At 38.4% G+C, this 20099-nt stretch overlaps 1 protein-coding gene across 1 annotated transcript in view; it reads right to left on the bottom strand.

Annotated features, from left to right (window-relative positions):
* The window catches only part of LOC150088286 (cubilin-like), a 670594-nt gene that overhangs the window by 97724 nt on the left and 552771 nt on the right, over positions 1-20099 (bottom strand). Inside the window, exon 19 of the mRNA XM_090370103.1 lies at positions 11898-12088. Coding sequence (XP_090226229.1) covers positions 11898-12088 — 191 coding nt within the window. The remainder of the gene's footprint in view (positions 1-11897; positions 12089-20099) is intronic.

Raw genomic sequence — 20099 nt, 5'->3', positions numbered from 1 at the left:
CTTTTTATTTGCAATATTAAAATTTTATCGTGAAAAAAATGTATCCATTATATTTCTCTAGTTGTTAAAAAAAAGACAAATAAAAAGTTGTGCGTGTGCATGGCACCCGCGGTAGATGGTTTAGGTGAAACATCCTTCGCATTTCTTTCAGGAATTTTGATTTGTATATGTTGTTTACAAAATAAAAGAGCTTTTTAATTGTAAATATTTTACTGATCTTTCACAAAATTTTCATAATTTCCGGATGAAAAGATACAATGGATTTACGATAACTAAAGTAAGAGATGTATACTTGCAATTGTAACATATCTAAATGTCTCCGGAAAACAGCATGAATTGAAGTAATGATCTTGTAGTTGAAGCAACATATGCAGCTGTTAGGGGCACCTAACAATGGAATGTAATGAAAATGTGAGACAAAAAAAAGAAATTGTTGACAAATATTTGTATTGTTATAGTCATATGACGAATACTTGTATTGTTGCAGCCATATGATAAACACTTGTATTGTCACAGTGATATGACAAATGACTTAGCCAAGCGGTCTGGAGTGCGAGTGCAGTGCACATACTCTTTGAGTGGACCGAGGTTCAAGCCCGTGACTGCTAAATACAATTAACATTTGTATTTATTGATTTCTTGTAAACTCCACTGACTTAGTGGTCGTGCTGGAGTATAGGAACAAGAATACTTGTATACTTGTTGCACTCATACTTACTGCAGTAGTAACCTCAGAAATGAGGTTACTACTGCAGAAATGATGTCATACTATTCAAAAATTCTAAAAAGTTAGAACTCCAGACACTATCGTATCCAGGTATCATTGTAAGGGGAGGCATGATGACTAGGTTTTTTAAGTTTTTTTTTTTTCATAGACCTAGGAACATTAAACATATACAGTCATATGCATAATTAAGGGAATAAGCTCCACTGTCTGCTGCCTCCCCAACTGAATCTGCCCTCACTCGAGAAATCAAACTGGTCGTGAAAAATATGTCACGCACTCTAATCGCACAACTAGTAGTTAGATAGTATGAATCAGAGCTGTAATACTCAATATGTTCTACGTTGATAATAATATTAGTAAAATAATAAGAGGAGTTTACCTCAATATAGTATGTAGAACACTTCCGTATGATACCCTCCAGAAATTAAAACGAAAAAACGAAAAAAATTGACAACTTACCGGTACATTAGAGTAAAATATAAATAATTAAATAATCAATTTAACGCAATTCAAATCAATTTAAAACAATTAAAAATCAAATTAACGCAATATTCAAAACGATTTTCCTTCCTGAAGCTGACAACGCTTTTTGACCATATGTCGTGATCACAGGAATGAAAATTACCTAATCGGGTTAAACCTGAAACTTAAATAGTGATTATTTGTCTTTGTGCATGCGCGTAAAGGTCCATGCATCGGAGATCAAATATGGCCGCCGAACATTAACAGAATTCTCTTGTAATTTAATTTCAATGGTTTCTGCAATTAATAGTCGTGTATAATAACGTTGAACGTTAAGTATTTTGGCCTCGTTAAATAAAAAAGTATGTTTTTCGTTAATGGCATGAAAGGCTAATTCTGACGCTGCTGAATGAGAAGCACGAACGAGGCTTCATGTTGATTTACACGAATATTAAGAGAAAATCGCGTTGAACCTTGGTAAGACGAGTCGCAATCACCGCAAGAAATGTTGTATACCAGATCACTGATTTGTGTTGCGAACGCGAAAGAACCGAGCGATTGTTCGGTATAGTGTGTAACTTCCGTATTGGCCTAGCTACAATTTTAAATTCGGTATCTTTAAAGAATCTGTTAAGCTGTTTGTGCCACTGTTCAACATATGGGACAGAAATAAAGTATTTTTTGATATTACTGTTGTTGATTGGTCTAGTATTTTGTATCCTATCCTTAGCCAGTACACTAATTCGGTTTCTTGTGGTAATGGAATAACCCCTGTTTAAGAATCTGCTAGTTAATATTTGTATTTCTGAGTCCAAAGCAGATCGGACGTTGAATATTTATAGGCATTTAGAAATTGATTAAAGATAATTGATCTTTTGTAGGTGAACGGGTAATAGCTATTATAATGTAGAAGCATACCAGTGTTTGTAGGTTTTCGATAGATGCTAAATTATATTTTATTCGAGTCCCGGGTAAGGGTGAAATTTAGAAAGTTTAATGACTTTGTATCCGTATCCTTCCTTTCCAATGTAAATTTGAGTCTAGAATGAATATTATTAAACGAATGTAAAATGTCTTGGATAGTACTACTATCAGTAATAACTAGAACATCATCTAAATACCTCCCATAGTAAGTGACACGGGGTCGAACAGGTGTCAAATGTATATGCTCAATCGTTGAGAGCTAGATCTCCGACATTAAGCCACTCAGGCTCAAACCCATTGGTAATCCAAAAGATTGTTTATACACCTTGTAGGCCTCAACTATATATAGTTGGCCTCAACTAACAGTTTAATTAAGTGAAAAATTTCCTTAATAGGTAGCTTCATATAATTAATCGATGTCAAGTTTTTATTTAACATATGCCAAATAATATCTAATGTGTATTCAACATTTACATTTGTATATAACGAGGTAACATCTAGTGAGGATAAATTGTCATTGTCGCTGAGTCTACAGTCTTTAAGATTATTAAATAATGTATCGTAGATTATTTATATTTTACTGTAATGTACCGGTAAGTTGTCGATTTTTTTGTTTTTTCCGTTTTAATTTCTGGAGGGTATCATACGGAAGTGTTCTACGTACGCAAAAGATGCTAACAAAAACAGCAAGGATTTCTTTACTTATATAAACTCTAAAAGGAAGGGGATGAATCTGATTGGTCCACTTGACATCGATGGTTCGACTATTGATGATCCTGCTCAGATAGCAAAAAAACTGAATGAGTATTTTGCCTCTACATTCACATGTGAGGAATTATTAAGGTTTGAAAATGGCAGAAGGCTATCAAATTATAGCAAGATACTTAATGATTTTGTAATAACTGAGAGCAAAGTGGAAGAGAAATTGTTGAAGTTAAACGTAAGAAAAGCACCTGGGGTGGATGGGATCTATCCAGTTATATTAAAGGAGGCGGCAAAGCAACTAAGCAAACCCTTAGCCATAATTATGAGAGCATCCTTCGACTGAGAGGAGGTTCCCACGGACTGGAGATGTGCAAATGTATCCCCAATTCACAAAGGGGGATCGAAGGGTGACACGAGTAATTACAGACCAGTTAGTTTAACTTCAGTTCCGGGTAAAATAATGGAGTGGCTGGTTAAAGATGCATTGCAGGATCATCTAGACAAGATTGCAGCAATAATTCAGACACAGCATGGGTTTGTTAAGGGAAAGTCTTGTCTGACAAATTTGATAGGATATTATGATGTTGTTACAAAGGAACTGGATGCAAAAAATAATTTTGATATCATATATTTGGATTTCAGGAAAGCTTTTGACACTGTTGCGCATGGAAGACTATTGTACAAATTGGAGCAGAATGGTATTAAGGGTAAGTGCTACAATTGATAAAAGGATGGTTAAGTGGGAGAAGACAGAGGGTGGTAATCAATGGGTGCTGCTCTTCTTGGACTAATGTTATTAGTGGTGTCCCACAGGGTTCGGTGTTAGGTCCACTGTTGTTTTGTATATTTATCAATGATATTGATGAAGGTATATCAGGCTTAATGTCGAAGTTTGCAGATGATACAAACGTTGGCAGGGTTGTTAATGACAGTAATGGCAGTGTGCTACTGCAACAGGATCTAGATAATTTGGGCAGATGGGCTAAGAAGTGGCAACTAAAGTTTAATCTTGACAAATGCAAAGTACTGCATATGGGTAGAAGTAACCCCAGAGAAACGTACCAACTGTGTGGTACTACACTTAAGGTGGTAGAAAATGAAAAAGACCTGGGAGTAATTGTGCAGGCAGATATGAAGTTTTCTGAGCAATGCAGACAGGCTGCCAGGGCAGGTCATGGGGTTTTGTCAATGATATATATGAATTTTGCTAGCAGGGAAAAGGAGGTGATTATCCCTCTGTATAAGGCAATGGTCAGGCCACACCTTGAGTACTGCGTACAGGTCTGGAGGCCTCATTTTAGGAAGGATGTAGATTTACTTGAATGGATTGAGCACGCTGAATTCTGATGGGATCCTTCCACTTGTTCAGATTACGAACCTAAGGGGGCATAAATTCAAATTAAGAAAAGACAGATGTAGAATAGATGTATGAAAATTTGCCTTTAGCCAGCGGGTGGTTAATTGCTGGAACAAACTTCCATCTGTCGTTGTGGAAGTTGATAGGTTGAATAAATTTAAGGAGGAACTGGACAGGCATTTGGAGAGAATGGTGTGATTTTTTTTTTTTTTTTTTTTTTTTGTTGGCTGATGTTGCATAAGCTCATACATTTGCTTCCTTGCATCACATGCCACTACTACTATATTGAGGTATACTCCTCTTATAATTTTACTACTAGTAGTGCGAGCGTGGAAAGTGCCTCTGGCAGAAGCCACAGATGACGTCACTTCCGTGACCGATCAAATTTACTCGGTAGAAAGTCGGAAAAACTGTGAGCCCATTGTTGAAATATTCATAGCTCACCACTGGGTGTAACAGAAGAATAGACTAAAGCAAGCTGCATGTAAGACAATATTCTGGTTTGACATCAGCTGACATCTGGTTTGAATCCCATCAGCATTGAGTTTGCTCAAACCATTCAAGACCTTATACAACTCATTCAGACCAACTTCCTGGTGCCTAAGCGAGGGGGCAAGCCAGAGGTGTATCAACTCTAGCAGTAAGCTAGAGAATCTTGTAATAACTGAGAGTAAAGTGGAGGAGAGGTTGTTGAAGATAAACACAACAAAGGCACCCTGGGTGGATGGGATCTATTCAGTTATATTAAAGGAGGCAGCAAAGGAAGTAAACAAACCCTAAGTCATAATTATGAGAGCTTCCTTGGACTCAGGGGAGGTACCCGCAGACTGGAGATGTGCAAATGCCACCCCAATTCACAAAGGAAGATCAAAGGCTGACACAAGTAATTATAGACCTGTGAGTTTAACTTCTGTTCCAGGAAAATTAATGGAGGCACTAGTTAAAGAAGCACTGCAGGATCATTTACACAAGACTTCAGCTATAGCTCGGACCCAGCATGGTTTTGTTAAGGGGAAGTCTTGCCTGACCAATTTGATTGGATACTATGATGCAGTCACAAAGGAACTGGATGCAGGGAATAACTTTGATATTATATACTTGGATCTTAGAAAGGCTTTTGATACTGTTGCATATGGAAGACTGCTGCACAAATTGGAGCAGTGTGGCATTGGAGGCAAATTGCTGCTGTGGATAAAGGGGTGGCTGAGGGGGAGAAGACAGAGAGTGGTAATCAATGGACACTGCTCGTCGTGGACTAATGTTATTAGTGGAGTCCCTCAGGGCTCAGTGTTCGGTCCATTATTGTTTTCTGTATTCATAAATGATATTGATGAGGGTATATCAAGCTTAATGTCAAAGTTTGCAGACGATACAAAGGTAGGCAGGGTTGTCAAGGACACTACTGACACTATGCTGCTGCAACAGGATCTGGAAAGGTTGAGCAGATGGGCTGAGAGGTGGCAAATGAAGTTTAACATTGACAAATGTAAAGTACTACACATGGGAAACAGCAACCCTAGAGCAACGTATCAACTCTGTGGTACTACACTGACACTGTTAGAGAATGAAAGGGACCTGTGGGTGGTTGTGCAGGCAGATATGAAGTTCTCTGAGCAGTGCAGATGGGCTGCAAGAGTAGCTCATGGTGTATTGTCAATGATATACAGGAATTTTTCTAGCAGGGATAAGGAGGTGATTATTCCCTTGTATAAGGCAATGGTCAGGCCACACCTAGAGTACTGTATACAGGTCTGGAGGCCTCATTTGAAGAAGGATGTAGAGCTGCTGGAACGAGTACAGAGAAGGGCAACAAGATTAGTGAAAGGAACAATGGGGTGCTCTTACGAAGAAAGGTTTAAGTTTTGCAAATTACAGTGTCTGGAGACGAGGCACCAGCAAGGTGATCTCATAGAGGTGTATAAAGCCTTGAATGGTTTGAGCATGCTCAATGCTGATGGGATTCTTCCTCTCGCTCTGAATAATCACCTGAGAGGGCATAAATTCAAATTGAGGAAAGACAGATGTAAGATAGACGTGTGGAAATTTGCCTTTGGCCAATTTCCACACGTCTATTCCACAAAAATCAAGAGTATTACTCCCTCTAGTTGCCTCCCAAACATGCTGATGTAGAAAACAATCATCCAATAAATCCACAAAAGCCCTGCTAGTGTGTGAGTAACCAGCCCCCAAATTCCAGTCTTTGAGTAAATCCCACTTCAGCACACTGTGATCACTGCCACCTAGTGGTTCATTTATCTGCAGATTCTTAATGCATGAAGAATCACTGCTGATAATCAAATCAAGAGTATTACTCCCTCTAGTTGCCTCCCAAACATGCTGATGTAGAAAACAATCATCCAATAAATCCACAAAAGCCCTGCTAGTGTGTGAGTAACCAGCCCCCAAATTCCAGTCAATATCTGGGAAATTAAAATCTCCCATTATAAGACTCTCTGATTTACTGGCCCACTCTATTTCCCTGTACAGTTCCTTATTATACTCATCAGAGTCATTAGGCCTATAGCACACTCCTACTCTCAATTTTGATCACCCACTGTTTATGTCACACAAAACTGACTCAACACTGCACTGTCCGGTGATGTCGACTGGCTTCACTTCCTTGGTTTTTATGTGTTTCTTAACTAATATCATAACCCCTCCCCCCTTCCTATCCTGTCTATCCTTTCTGTAGACGTTGTACTCCCCAAATTGCAGTTCTGCATCCCTTATATCTGTGTGACACCACGTCTCTGATATCCCAACAATATCTGCCTTTGATGTTTTCAGCAATACCTCAAATTCATCAAATTTATTTACTAAACTCCTAGCATTGGTGTACACGCAAGTATACCTGCACCTGTTTCTATTCTTAGCTACCCTAACACAACCCATGTGTTTACTTGTACCGCAATGGCTCCCAGCAGTCTCTGAAATACCATGCATCTTGTTTTTCAGGCTTCTGCTCATTCTAATAGAAGCAGTGCAAGAATCTCTTTCACCTCTGCCAGTGGCTACTGTCAATCTATTGGTCTTTGTCTCCCCCCCAAGCTAGCAGTTTTCCGACCCACCTAACACTGCCTCGATAGCATCAGCACATATTCTTGCACCCTTTCTATTTAAGTGTATCCCATCCCTGTAGAAGCAATCTCTCCTGTTAACAAGTACAGTCCAGGCTGAAAAAAATTCTACCCCCTTGAGCCTTGCACAATCTTTCCGGGGCCGAATTGATCGACAAGGCTCTCATCATATATATGAATACATATATATGATATGTCTTATATATCATATGTCTTATATAGACATATATATGATATGTCATCATAGATAGAAGACAAGATCTGGGAAGACAGAAAAAGATGGAAGCCTTTGACTCACCTGACCCAACCTCAGGTTAGAAGAGTGATGAAGATGAAGACTAGGATACTATCTTTACTCTCACCACCTATCGGCTGATGGGAAACCAGTAAGCTTTGAAACAGCTGTCCTGGAGGTGTGTCAGATTTTGAAATGCATAGCAGATGTCCTATTTAGATGATGCTGTTGTTGTTGTTGTTGTTTGGTTTTTAGGAGCATTAGCAACTAAGGCCATATTGCTCCAGGATATGCGGTGGTCATTCCTTAACCTTTCCGCATCCTCCGTATTTGGTGGTGACGGGCTCGAACCCCGGTCTAATCAAGAAGCGTGTGCTACGCACTGCTGCTCCTTCCCACCTGGCTACGGAGGCGCATTAGATGATGCTATACAATTTAAAAGATATTAGCAACTTAAATAAACTGCAGATAATGATATTTGTTTTTAAGTTGGACACAAGACCAAGCTCTGGAATCTAATTCTTTACACAGATCTTTTGGGGGAGCAGAAAGAATCTCTCCCCTGTGGCTGTATACCTATAAAAGTAATGCATCACAAATCTCTCTTTTTTTTTTTTTTCTGTATTAAGGTATCCCCAAAAATCCTAAATCATCACTCTACACCACTAGTAATTGTCTCACCCTCACTAAGGGAACAGTGTATAGAATATTTTTTTAATGTATCCTTCAACAGGTAGGTTGGACCTACTGAGCAGCAAGAAACTATCAGAAGAAATGGGAGAGATCCAATCATGATCAGAGATAATCACTAACAAGGAAGAACATTTAATGAAAATTTGATGATCCACGTTGCATCTCCCTCCCATCATTAGCAATAATGACTAAGCAAAAAGTCTCTGTTAGACTGGAATGCTACCTTTAAAAAACATTTAAAAACAAAATACTGTTTAGCCTCCCAAGTTTAGCAATACTGAGACCTCTTTCTTGCCAGATTGGAGAAGAGTTCAAAAAAGATTTGTATTCACCCAAAAGTAGTGATAGATGACTGAAACAAACACCACATATTACACTTTTTCAACATAAACACCACACAAAATAGCACATTTTTGCCACCTTTCAATACATTTTTGCAAGCCAGTTTTGTAGAAGCCCTCTAACCATCCCTCAAACCATGACTCAGCAGCAGAAATGATCTCATCATCAGCAACAAAGTGTTTTCCACAAAGGAAGGAAGGACTGAATGGGTTCGAATTTGACTGTGAGGAATGAATGGGTTCAAATTTGACTGTGAGGAATGAATGGGTTCAAATTTGACTGTGAGGAATGAATGGATTTGAATATTGCAAATTCCTCGCATTCCGCAGTGAAATGTGCCCACATTCATGGGCACATCTCACTGCAGCATACAGGGAATACACAGGGGCATTATCATGGAGCAGGAGCACAACTTTTTGACAGCTTTCCCCATCTTTTTTCTTTTAAAAGTAACCTTTAAATACTAACAGATTACATTTGTGAAGGTAATCTGTTAGTATCACACCATGCTGATGCCTTTTCCTTTTTTTTGTGGGGGGGTGTGGTGATTCTGCATGCTACCATTGTTTTGACACTTGTTTACTTTTGGGATCAGAGTGATGGATCCAAGTTGCATCCATGGTGACTAGCCACGAAAAAAACTCCTCTTGCTTTTCCTGGAACATCAATAACATTTCATGTGCACATTATGCCCTTTCCTTCTTCTGACAAGGGTTCAGAATTCTGGGAACCCATCTTGCAGACACTTTACTGTGAATGATGTTCCTCACAGACTTTACACTAATTTGGAGCTCTGCAGATAGTTCTTTGACAATAATACAATGATCTTCATGGATTAATGTCTCAATTTTTGTAACACTCTTCTCTTACAGCAGTTTCTGCATGTCCTGGGATTTTTTTATCATGCACTGAGGTTCTTCCACATTTGAACCTGGGCAGTCTTCTCTATAAATAGCAACCATTTCTTTGTAAAATGCTTAGGGTGTTTTCTTTTGCAGAAAGAGGAATTGAATCACTGATCTGTATTTGAATTTATCCATTGTCACACTTCACTTCATTCAGTGCTGGAAAGAAAAAAAAAAATTAACTGCCAAATCAAAAACAAAATTTGTGTGCTTGCTATACACAGTTCAAGGTACCAAACAAAAAAAAATTTCATCTTTCTATCACAACTACTTCTTGGTGAATACAAATTGTTTTTGAACTGCCCCACCCTCCATACGTTTGTATGTATATAAAAAAGGTGAAAAAACTATAACTTACTACACTTCGTACTTTACAAATTTAGCCCTTTTTTGGGATAGAGAGAGGTAATGTACAGACTTGAAAAAGTTTGTTAAATACTGTATTACATAGGACAATAAATATACAATACAATGCACTAGAAATAAAATTACTCCCTATTCCAGAATACACTGTACTGCATATATTTTTTGTATATTTTGAAAAGGGAAATAATTGTGATGTGTTGTCTATACAAAGTGTAACTAAGATTTTTAGCATCTATAGATAAACATCAGCAATAACAAAATAAAACTTTGAGCTCTTTACAAACATATATTAAAGATTACTAGTTTACTTGCCTCTTAAACAAAATCCATTCAACTTTTGCCAAAATTGAATGTTTATTTTCGGTTATACTCAAAGCAAGCTCAAATTTTTCTAAATGCAAAAAAGCTAATAACCAACCTTTCAGTAAAAAGCATATTATAGCTATCACTCCTTTAAATTTGAAAAGCTAATTGTTCTATTTCACTCTTGGAATTTCATTTTTTTCTTAAACAATTGTTAACCCTGTACAAATAACTAATCTACCACAAAGCAGAATGCTATGAGATAGATTCGTTTTGCTCAAAAGGTGTAAACTGAATTAATGACCTCTAATCATCAGCTTGCCATCTTCTCCTATGCAGCTGTTCATAATTTCCACTGTATAGTTCTCATCTAAGTTTACGAAATATCTGGAAATCAACTATCAATAATTTTATAATTCCAAACTCATAAATCTAACTAGCTCTCCACTCCTCCATGCATTTCCTCTATTTATATTTAGTGGAATAAACTTTATATGTAGTTATGATTAGAATTATTAGAATAATAATGATTCCTAATGATTAGAGGCTACCAATATTGAAGGCTAATGTTAGCATTTTCTTCTATCTCTCAACCGTGAATCTATCCACTATACTTGTACAAGGTGCAGTCCAGAGATAACTCCATTTCCTTTTTTATAAGGTTTTCACAAAGTATAAAGCTTTTCTGATGCAGCCTACTTTTCTACCCAGCCTCCCTATTAGTCATATACTAAGTCCCAGTACCTAGATCAATACTAAGTCTCAGTAAGAGTATCATTCAGTTTATGAAATAGGCAGAAATCCAACAGAACTAGATCTGAAAAACTATGGTGTTGTGGAGCAAGTTCAATTCTCTTATCATCCATGACAAGTCACATCACTCTAGTCTATAGAAAAGAATAAAGGACTCATCCGTGGTGTCAACCCTGATCAGAAAATGCTCTAGATTGCTTGATTGGATGCATGTCAGCAAGATGACATGTAACTTTTAAACAAGCATGCTTTTTATTGTTATCCAAATTCCATGGAACTCAGTAGATGTTCCCACACCTATGGCATTCCTGAATCATATATAATGTTGGCCTTTTGAGATGGTGAACTGTGCTGGTTCAAAATGAAATTGCACGGTGGGATGATAAGTCTGCTCAACCTCAGGCAAAAGTTAGTTCTAAGAAGGTTTCAGTAATACTGTTCAGTTATTGAAACACCATGTGGAATTGCCTTCCTTATCCTAAAAAATTATATACACAGGCTTGTTAGCTGATGTAACCATACAAAATTGTTTTGCTGTTGGAGACTTAATATTTCTATAGTTTGAATTGCTATTTGGTCTTTGGATTACACAAAAGGAAAATGGACTCATCCACGGGTGTCCACCCTTCTCAAAAAATGCTCTAGATCTGCTTGATTGGATGCAGGTCAGCAAGACTTGACATGTGTAACTTTTAAACAAGCCTGCTTTTTCTCAGTAAGCAAATTCTATGGAGCCCAACACACACATGTGTACACACCTATAGCATTCCCAAATTAAAGATAATACTTAAAACTCTTTCATGGGAAAGGATGAACTGTTATTTTCAACTGCCAAACCCTCTGTTCTGATTGAGCAGCTTCTCCATACAAGTAGCATTTACAACTGCTGATGAGCAAGGTATGGTATTCCATGGTATGGCTAATCTTGGGGAGGGGGGGGAATTACATATGGACTGCATCTTGTATGTAGCTAGAATCCACAACTTTTGAATTTTGGAGCATAATTAAAAATAAAAAAATGTCGTTAAAAGGAGTACAATGCAATCACCTCAATATAGTCCCATGCACAAGAACCATGCTGCTCCAATGCAAAATGGGTAAAGGTTAGTTGTATACGTTCTTCAGGATGAACTCTAATCAGCCATTCACACTGAAGGTGACTGATATAACGGTCAGGAAAATTTGGTGACGTAAAGGCACCTGAGCTAGCTGTTAAAATGCCACCACACCCAGGAACACCTTCAAAGAGATTTAAAAAAAAACAGTTTTCTGAAACCTAATAGAATGCAAAAAAAATTAATTATTTATCAATGATGTAAACACATAAATCTTTTGATGTTTGCATTATTTATCACTCTCATTTTATGTTCATTTGTTATTCAATTCTTAATAGTTTAAGAATTATAACTTTATTTTTACAGTTAATCTTTAGCCATTCCCTCTTTCTTTCTTTCTACACTTAATCAGTAAACGATAAATATATTGTTTACTAATTAATTTTAAATAGAAAGGGGAAATAAAGCAGAACTTATACAAAATATTGCATAAATTCAGATTAAGAAATCCCTCTCAATTATACTATGTAATAAATTCTCGAAAAAGTTTTATCTGTTTGTCTACATTTCTTGGTGTTTCTTTATGAATTTCAGTATGCTGATTCCAAACATATATTTCATTTTTGAAGAATATCAATAGTTTACCTAGAAAGAAAACCAAAAATACTATATCAGATTCATAAACAATGTTTAACTTCTGTGCAGAATAGAGTATTAATCTTTTCTACACACAAACAACAAGCTCAAAAAAAAAAAAAAAAAAAACCACAAATTAAAAAAAGTACAGATCTCCACAGCTTAAAAAAAACAACGTTAAACATGTACTTTTCAGCATTTTTTGAATTTGGCACGATCATCCTAAACCAAGAATCAGCTATAGCCATACATCATAGCTTCGTTCCACCTTCATTGAACATTTCTAACTCTTTTCCACCAACTGTATGTTCAGGCACAACATCTTACACAACCCATGACCCACACACTTTTAAATCTCTGGCTTGACAGTGTCTGTTTCCGATACAATGTACATACGCAGAAATGGGAGAAACCTTAGGTGCAGTTTGACCTGAATATACCTTATATAACTGTATGTTCTGGTGGAATCTATTCTTCTGCTTTTCACTAATCACAACCCCAGAGTTGTGATTAGTGAAAAGCATCTGGTGAGTATGGGTTTGGCAAACCCAGGGACCTGAGCTGGATATCAGCATTCTTCTCTTTCTTGGTGATTCCTTTCTAATCTCTCTCTCTCTCTCTCTCTCTCTCTCTCTCTCTCAGAGTAACTTGAGAAATTATTTTTTGGCTGGTGCAGCATATGCTTCAGGCGTCCTTGTATCATATGACTGATAATAATAATAACTAGCACTTAACCCGCTATCTACCATGCTCAACAGTAGCAAGTACGGATATAACCTCAAAGAAGGAAGGAAGAACCTGTACACCCTCATCCACCTGATGTACATGGATAACATCAAGCTCTATGCAGGAACAGAAAACAACCTTCAGCAACTACTCTAGATCACCGAAGAATTCAGCAATGATATTAGGATGGAATTTGGTCTAGACAAGTGTACATGGGTCTTGTCCTGTCTTGTCTAGACAAGACAAGACCCATGTACACTTTTCCCTGGAGCAATCCATGGGTCTCGTTTTGTCTAGACAAGACAAGACCCACGGACTGCGCCAGGGAAAATTAGTCAACCGAAACTACCAGCTGCAGAGTGTTAAGAGATTGAAGCCATGGCAGAGGGACGGAATTACAGCACAAGGAAATTAAGGTTTGCCTGACCGAAAAATATCATCAGAGACTCAGAAGTCTGCTGAACAGAGGGAACACATTTAAAGCCATAAACACCTATGCAGTCCCAGTGCTAACATACTCCTTCAAAGTCATAGATTGGACTAACATCGAGCTGGAGGATATCATGAGAAAGGCAAGGACAATGATGACCAAGAGCCACCAACACCACCCAAAATCTGCCTGGAGAGACTGACAATTACCCGGGAAGAAGGAGCCTGATAGACCTCATTGAGCAACAGACGACAGCGATACTTAACCTGAAGGATTGCTTCCAGAAACACACAGAAGCACTCCACCAGGCCATAAGGAAGATAGACAAGCAGTATACCCTGCTCAACTTAAGTGAGGAGCGCCCCCCCCCAACCAGGAGGTACAAACGAAGCTAGAAAGATGGGCAGAGAAGGCACTCCATGGCAGACATTAAAATAACCTCCATCAAGATCACAGAAAAAACTGCTTCCAATGCACGGCTCATGAGAGGATGCTCTTCCTCGAGACTGAAGGATTCATGCTCGCCATCCAAGACCAGGTAATCAACACCAGGAACTAGAGAAAATACATCGCCAAGGAACCTGGAGTGTCCAATGACACATGTCGATGATGTCACCTGGCCTCAGAAACGATCCAACACATCACTGTGGGATGCAAGGCGATCACCCAGACTGAGTACACTCATAGACACGACCAGGTAGCCAGGATAATATATCAGAAGCTAGCAAGGAAATAACAGTTGGTCAAAGAAAGTGTACTGTACTACAAGTATGAACCCTAGTCATTACTAAAGACCCTAACCCACAAGCTGTACTGGGACCACACCATAATAACAGACAGGACAATCCTAAACAACAGTCCGGACATAACCCTTGTGGACAAGAAGGAAAAGGCTTCCTATCTGATTTACACAGTGAATTGAAGACTGAAGGCATCACCATGAGAATACCCAACACTGGCAACCTGCAGAAAACTCTAGGGGAAAAAATCAGGAAGTACACGAATCTAAGACAGGAGATCAAAGATATTAGCATTAGCATTAGTAGAGGCATATGATGCAAGAAAGCAAGCTTATGCAGCATCAGCCAGAAAAAAAAAAAAAACTTCCACTTCACCCCTCCGTTCATTCGAAATACCTGTACAGCTGAGCTTAAATTTATTTAAGCTACCAACTTCCCAATTTATGCCCTCTCAGGTGATTATTCTGAGCAGGAGACAGAATCCCATAAGCATTGAGCATGCTCAAACCATTCAAGGCTTTATACACCTCTATCAGATCACCTCGCCAGTGCCTAGTCTCCAGACACTAATTTGCAAAAATTAAGCCTTTCTTCGTAAGAGCAACCCTTTGTTCCATTCACTAACCTTGTTGCCCTTCTCTGTACTCGTTCCAGCAGCTCTACATCCTTCTTGAAATGAGGCCTCCAGACCTGTATACAGTACTCAAGGTGTGGTCTGACCATTGCTTTATACAAGGCGATAATCACCTCCTTATCCCTGCTAGAAAAATTCCTGTATATCATTGATAAGACACCATGAGCTACTCTTGCAGCTCGCCTGCACTGCTCAGAGAACTTCATATCTGCCTGCACAATTACCCCCAGGTCCTTTCATTCTCTACCACTGTCAGTGTAGTACCACAGAGTTGATACGTTGCTCTGGGATTGCTGTTTCCCGTATGTAGTACTTTACATTTGTCAACGTTAAACTTCATTTGCCACCTCTCAGCCCATCTGCTCAACCTTTCCAGATCCTGTTGCAGCAGCATAGCATCAGTAGTGTCCTTAACAATCCTGCCCACTTTTGTATTGTTTGCAAACTTGGACATTAAGCTTGATATACCATCATCAATATTATTTATAAATACAGAAATCAATAATGGACACAACACTGAACCCTGAGGGACTCCACTAATAACATTAGTCCACGATGAGCAGTGTCCATTGATTACCACTCTCTGTCTTCTCCCCCTCAACCACCCCTTTATCCATAGCAGCAATTTGCCTCCAATGCCACACTGCTCCAATTTGGGCAGCAGTCTTCCATGTGCAACAGTATCAAAAGCCTTTCTAAGATAAAGGTATATAATATCAAAGTTATTCCCTGCATCCAGTTCTTTTATGACTGCATCATAGTATCCAATCAAATTGGTCAGGCAAGACTTCCCCTTAACAAAACCATGCTGTGTCCGAGCTATAACTGAAATCTTGTCTAGATGATCCTGTAGTGCTTCTTTAACCAGTGCCTCCATTAATTTTCCTGGAACAGAAGTTAAACTCACAGGTCTATAATTACTTGTTCAGCCTTTGATCCTCCTTTGTGAATTGGGGTCATATTTGCACATCTCCAGTCTATGGGTATCTCCACTGAGTCCAAGGAAGCTCTCATAATTATGGCTAAGGGTTTGCTTACTTCCTTTGCTGCCTCCCTTAATATAACTGGATAGATCCTATCCACCCCAGGTGCCATATGAGATGTGGCATATGCAACAAGTAACGACCATTCCGATCATCGTGTCCTCCTCGAGAATGGTGCCAAAGACCCTACATAACAGCCTAGCAGCAATAGGTCTCCCAGCGAAAACCTACAAGGAACTCCAGAAAGTAGCAATCCTGAACACCTGTAGGATAGTTAGAGAGGTCCTCGACCAACAGTTACACCAGACATAACAACAACCACCCTGTGTACTTGGTAGCAATACCCGTCATGAGGTGGAACCCCCAATCAGGGAGAAATAATATAAGAGCAACAACAATAATAATAATAATGGAGCTTGATTAACTGCATTAATCATTTTATTGCAATTTTTAATCAACCTGTCAAATAATTAGTAACGAATGGGCCTGGTGTACTGGGGTCCATGGTTGAAATAACATACACATATAAGTTATAAATCCAGTTTAATGTAAAAAATACAAATATATACACTAACAGGCAGTAGCTTTCGAGACTGGCGTGTTTCTTCATCAACTGAAATCAAATACAAAATACAACGGATAAGTGCAATAAGCTGAGTGAGGCACATTAATCATGTGCCATTGTTGTTGCACGGACGTGCACTGCTTTTACTCCACTGATCATCTAGCATTAAAACGGTTGTCTCTAGGATGGGGTGTAGACGTATACCTTTGTAGCGGTTTATTGCCTTTGGATTGTTTAATATGTTAAGTGACTCTAGCCATAGGCGGTGGCAAAAGTGTCGTGAGTAGTCTACTATTTCAAAGTCACGTTTGGGATCACGATCGTGGTTGGTGGCCCAAAAAATACAAAATTCAATTGATTTCAGTTGATGAAGAGACTCGCCAGTCTCGAAAGCTACTGCCTGTTAGTATATATTTGTATTTTTTACATTAAACTGGATTTATAACTTATACGTGTATGTTATTTCAACTGTCAAATAATTGTTTTTGTTTGTAATTTTCACTTTTAATGTTAATATCAAGAATTTTTTACTAACATCTGCTTAATTTGTGAACCAATAAATATGCCACCTTTCACTCTTCCATCAGACAATTTTTGAAACATAGATTGTATATGTTTGAAGGCTTCACCACGAGAATACAATTTTTAGCCAATTGTTTGATCAGTTCAAGCATGATATGGAGTGGTGAAAGCAAGACATTGTGAATACAAGGCTGAAATTCAATACAAAAAAAAACAGACCATTATCTTCTCCTGCACTGATCTACTGCCTTATTGACCCACTTGCAGAGAAAGCAAGAGAGCTTAGCTAAACTATCTTGCAAACCCAGTACCCTAGCAAATTGAAGTCCCCAAAGATATTTCCATATTTTTGTTTAATACGAACGGTATGTGCAACATGAACTGATGGACATATATTTCCATTGTGAAGCAACAACACAGCTTTCAAACTTTTACTTGGACTGTCCATGAAAAGACTCTTTCTTCTGAATTGCAATAAATACCAAGTGAGCCAAAACTACAGCATAGGGTTTCATTCTACAAAAGTGTACAAATGTTCATAACTCACATGTCCTTTTCTCTGTGTAAATCTTGCAACTGTGATCCAGTATATATATCATACTTTTAAACAAGATGTTAGGAACTTTGTATGAGATTTAGTTAGAGTTGCAAATCCCATACCAAGTCATCCAATGCTATGTATGGGTACCCTTTATAAGTGTTTAATAATAATTTAATTAATGGAAAACATTGCACATAGTATAGTATCAAAAGAATAAAGAATATGATTATTTGCATATAAAATATAGTCCTCTAGTGTGTGTGTGTGTGTGTGTGTGTGTGTGTGTGTGTGTGTGTGTGTGTGTGTGTGTGTGTGTGAGAGAGAGAGAGAGAGAGAGAGAGAGAGAGAGAGAGAGCATTAGCCTTAGCAAAGGCACGTGATGCAAGAAAGCAAGCTTATATAGCATCAGCCAAAAAAAAAAAAAAAAAAACCCTTTATTTCACCCATCCACTCGCTCCAAATGTTTGTCAAGTTCTGTCTTGAATCTATTTAAACTATCAACTTCCACAACAACAGATGGAAGTTTGTTCCAGCAATCCACTATCCGCTGGCTAAAGGCAAACTTCCGCACTTCTATCCTACAACCGTCTTTCCTCACTTTGAATTTATGCCCTCTCAGGCGATTATTCTGAGCAAGAGGAAGAATCCCATCAGCATTCAGCATGCTCAAACCATTCAAGACTTTATACACCTCAACCAGATCACCTCACAGGTGCCTAGTTTCCAGACACTGTAATTTGGAAAACTTAAGCCTTTCTTCATAAGAGCAACCCTTTGTTCCATTCACTAATCTTGTTGCCCTTCCCTGTACTCGTTCCAGCAGCTCTACATCCTTCTTAAAATGAGGCCTCCAGACATGTATACAGTACTCAAGGTGTGGTCTGACCATTGCTTTATACAAGATGATAATCACCTCCTTATCCCTGCTAGAAAAATTCCTGTATATCATTGACAAGACACCATGAGATACTCGTGCAGACCATCTGTATTGCTTAAAAAACTTCATATCTGCCTGCACAATTACCCCCAGGTCCTTTTCATTCTCTACCACTGTCATTGTGGTACCACAGAGTTGATACGTTATTCTGGGATTACTGCTTCCCATAGATAGCACTTCACATTTGTCAATGTTAAACTTCATCTGCTCAACTTTTCTAGATCCTGTTGCAGCAGTATACTATCATTAGCCTCATTAACAACCCTGCCAACCTTCTTATCGTCTGCAAAGTATGGACATTAAGCTTGATATACCATCATCAATATTATTTATAAATACAGAAAACAACAATGGAGCCAACACTGAACCCTGAGGGACTCCACTAACAACATTAGTCCACGATGAGCAGTGTCCATTAATTACCACTCTCTCTCTTCTGCCACTCAACCATCCCTTTATCTATAGCAGCAATTTGCCTCCAATACCACACTGCTCCAATTTGTGCAGCAGTCTTCCATGTGCAACAGTATAAAAAGCCTTTCTAAGATCCAAATATATGATATCAAAGTTATATCCAGTTCCTTTTTGAACACATCATAGTATCCAATCAAATTTGTCAGATGAGACTTCTCTTCAACAAAGACATGCTCTGTCTGAGCTATAACTGAAGTCTTGTCTAGATGATCCTGCAATGCTTCCTTAACTAGTGCCTCCATTAATTTCCCTGGAACAGAAGTTAACAGGTTTGTAATTACCAGTGTCTCGCTTTGATCCTCCTTTGTGGATTGGGGTCACATTTGCACATCTCCAGTCCATGGGTACCTCCCCTGAGTCCAGGGAACCTCTCATAAAGCTAAGGGTTTGCTTACTTCCTTTAATATAACTTGATAGATCCCATCCACCCTGGGTGCCTTTCTTGTGTTTATCTTTAACAAATTCTCCTGCACTTTACTCTCAGTTATTACAAGATTAACTAGCTTACTGCCAGGGTTGAATACACCTCTGGCATTCACCTCCCTGAATATCTCCTCATGTGTGAATGTCGATGCAAAATATTCATTTAGTTTGTTAGCTACCTGAGCAGGATCATCAACAGTTGAACAATCGATATCAAGTGAACAAATCTGATTCATCCCCTTCCGTCTAGAGTTTACATAAGTAAAGAACTCTTTGCTATTTTTCTTTGCCTCCTTTGCCAAACATTTCTTGTAATCTACCTTCACCTGCCTAACCTCCTTTGTAACTTGGTTGAAGACCAGCTTATATCTATCATAGGCTTCTACGTCACATGTTCATTTATATGTATCCCATGCATTTTTCTTCTCTGTTACATGTCTACTTAGTTCATCTGACATCCATTTAGGCCTAAATCTTGAACAATATTTTTTGTTGGTATAAAAAGCCTAGTAGTTTCCAAGATTAATAGAGAGAGAGAGAGAGAGAGAGAGAGAGAGAGAGAGAGAGAGAGAGAGAGAGAGAGA

Source organism: Mastigoproctus giganteus, chromosome 3, assembly GCF_048544385.1.
Source record: "Mastigoproctus giganteus isolate SK-2022 chromosome 3, ASM4854438v1, whole genome shotgun sequence".
Taxonomy (NCBI): Eukaryota; Metazoa; Arthropoda; class Arachnida; order Uropygi; family Thelyphonidae; genus Mastigoproctus; species Mastigoproctus giganteus.
The sequence above is the reverse complement of the archived record's forward strand: the minus strand, read 5'-3'. Positions and strand labels throughout refer to the sequence as shown.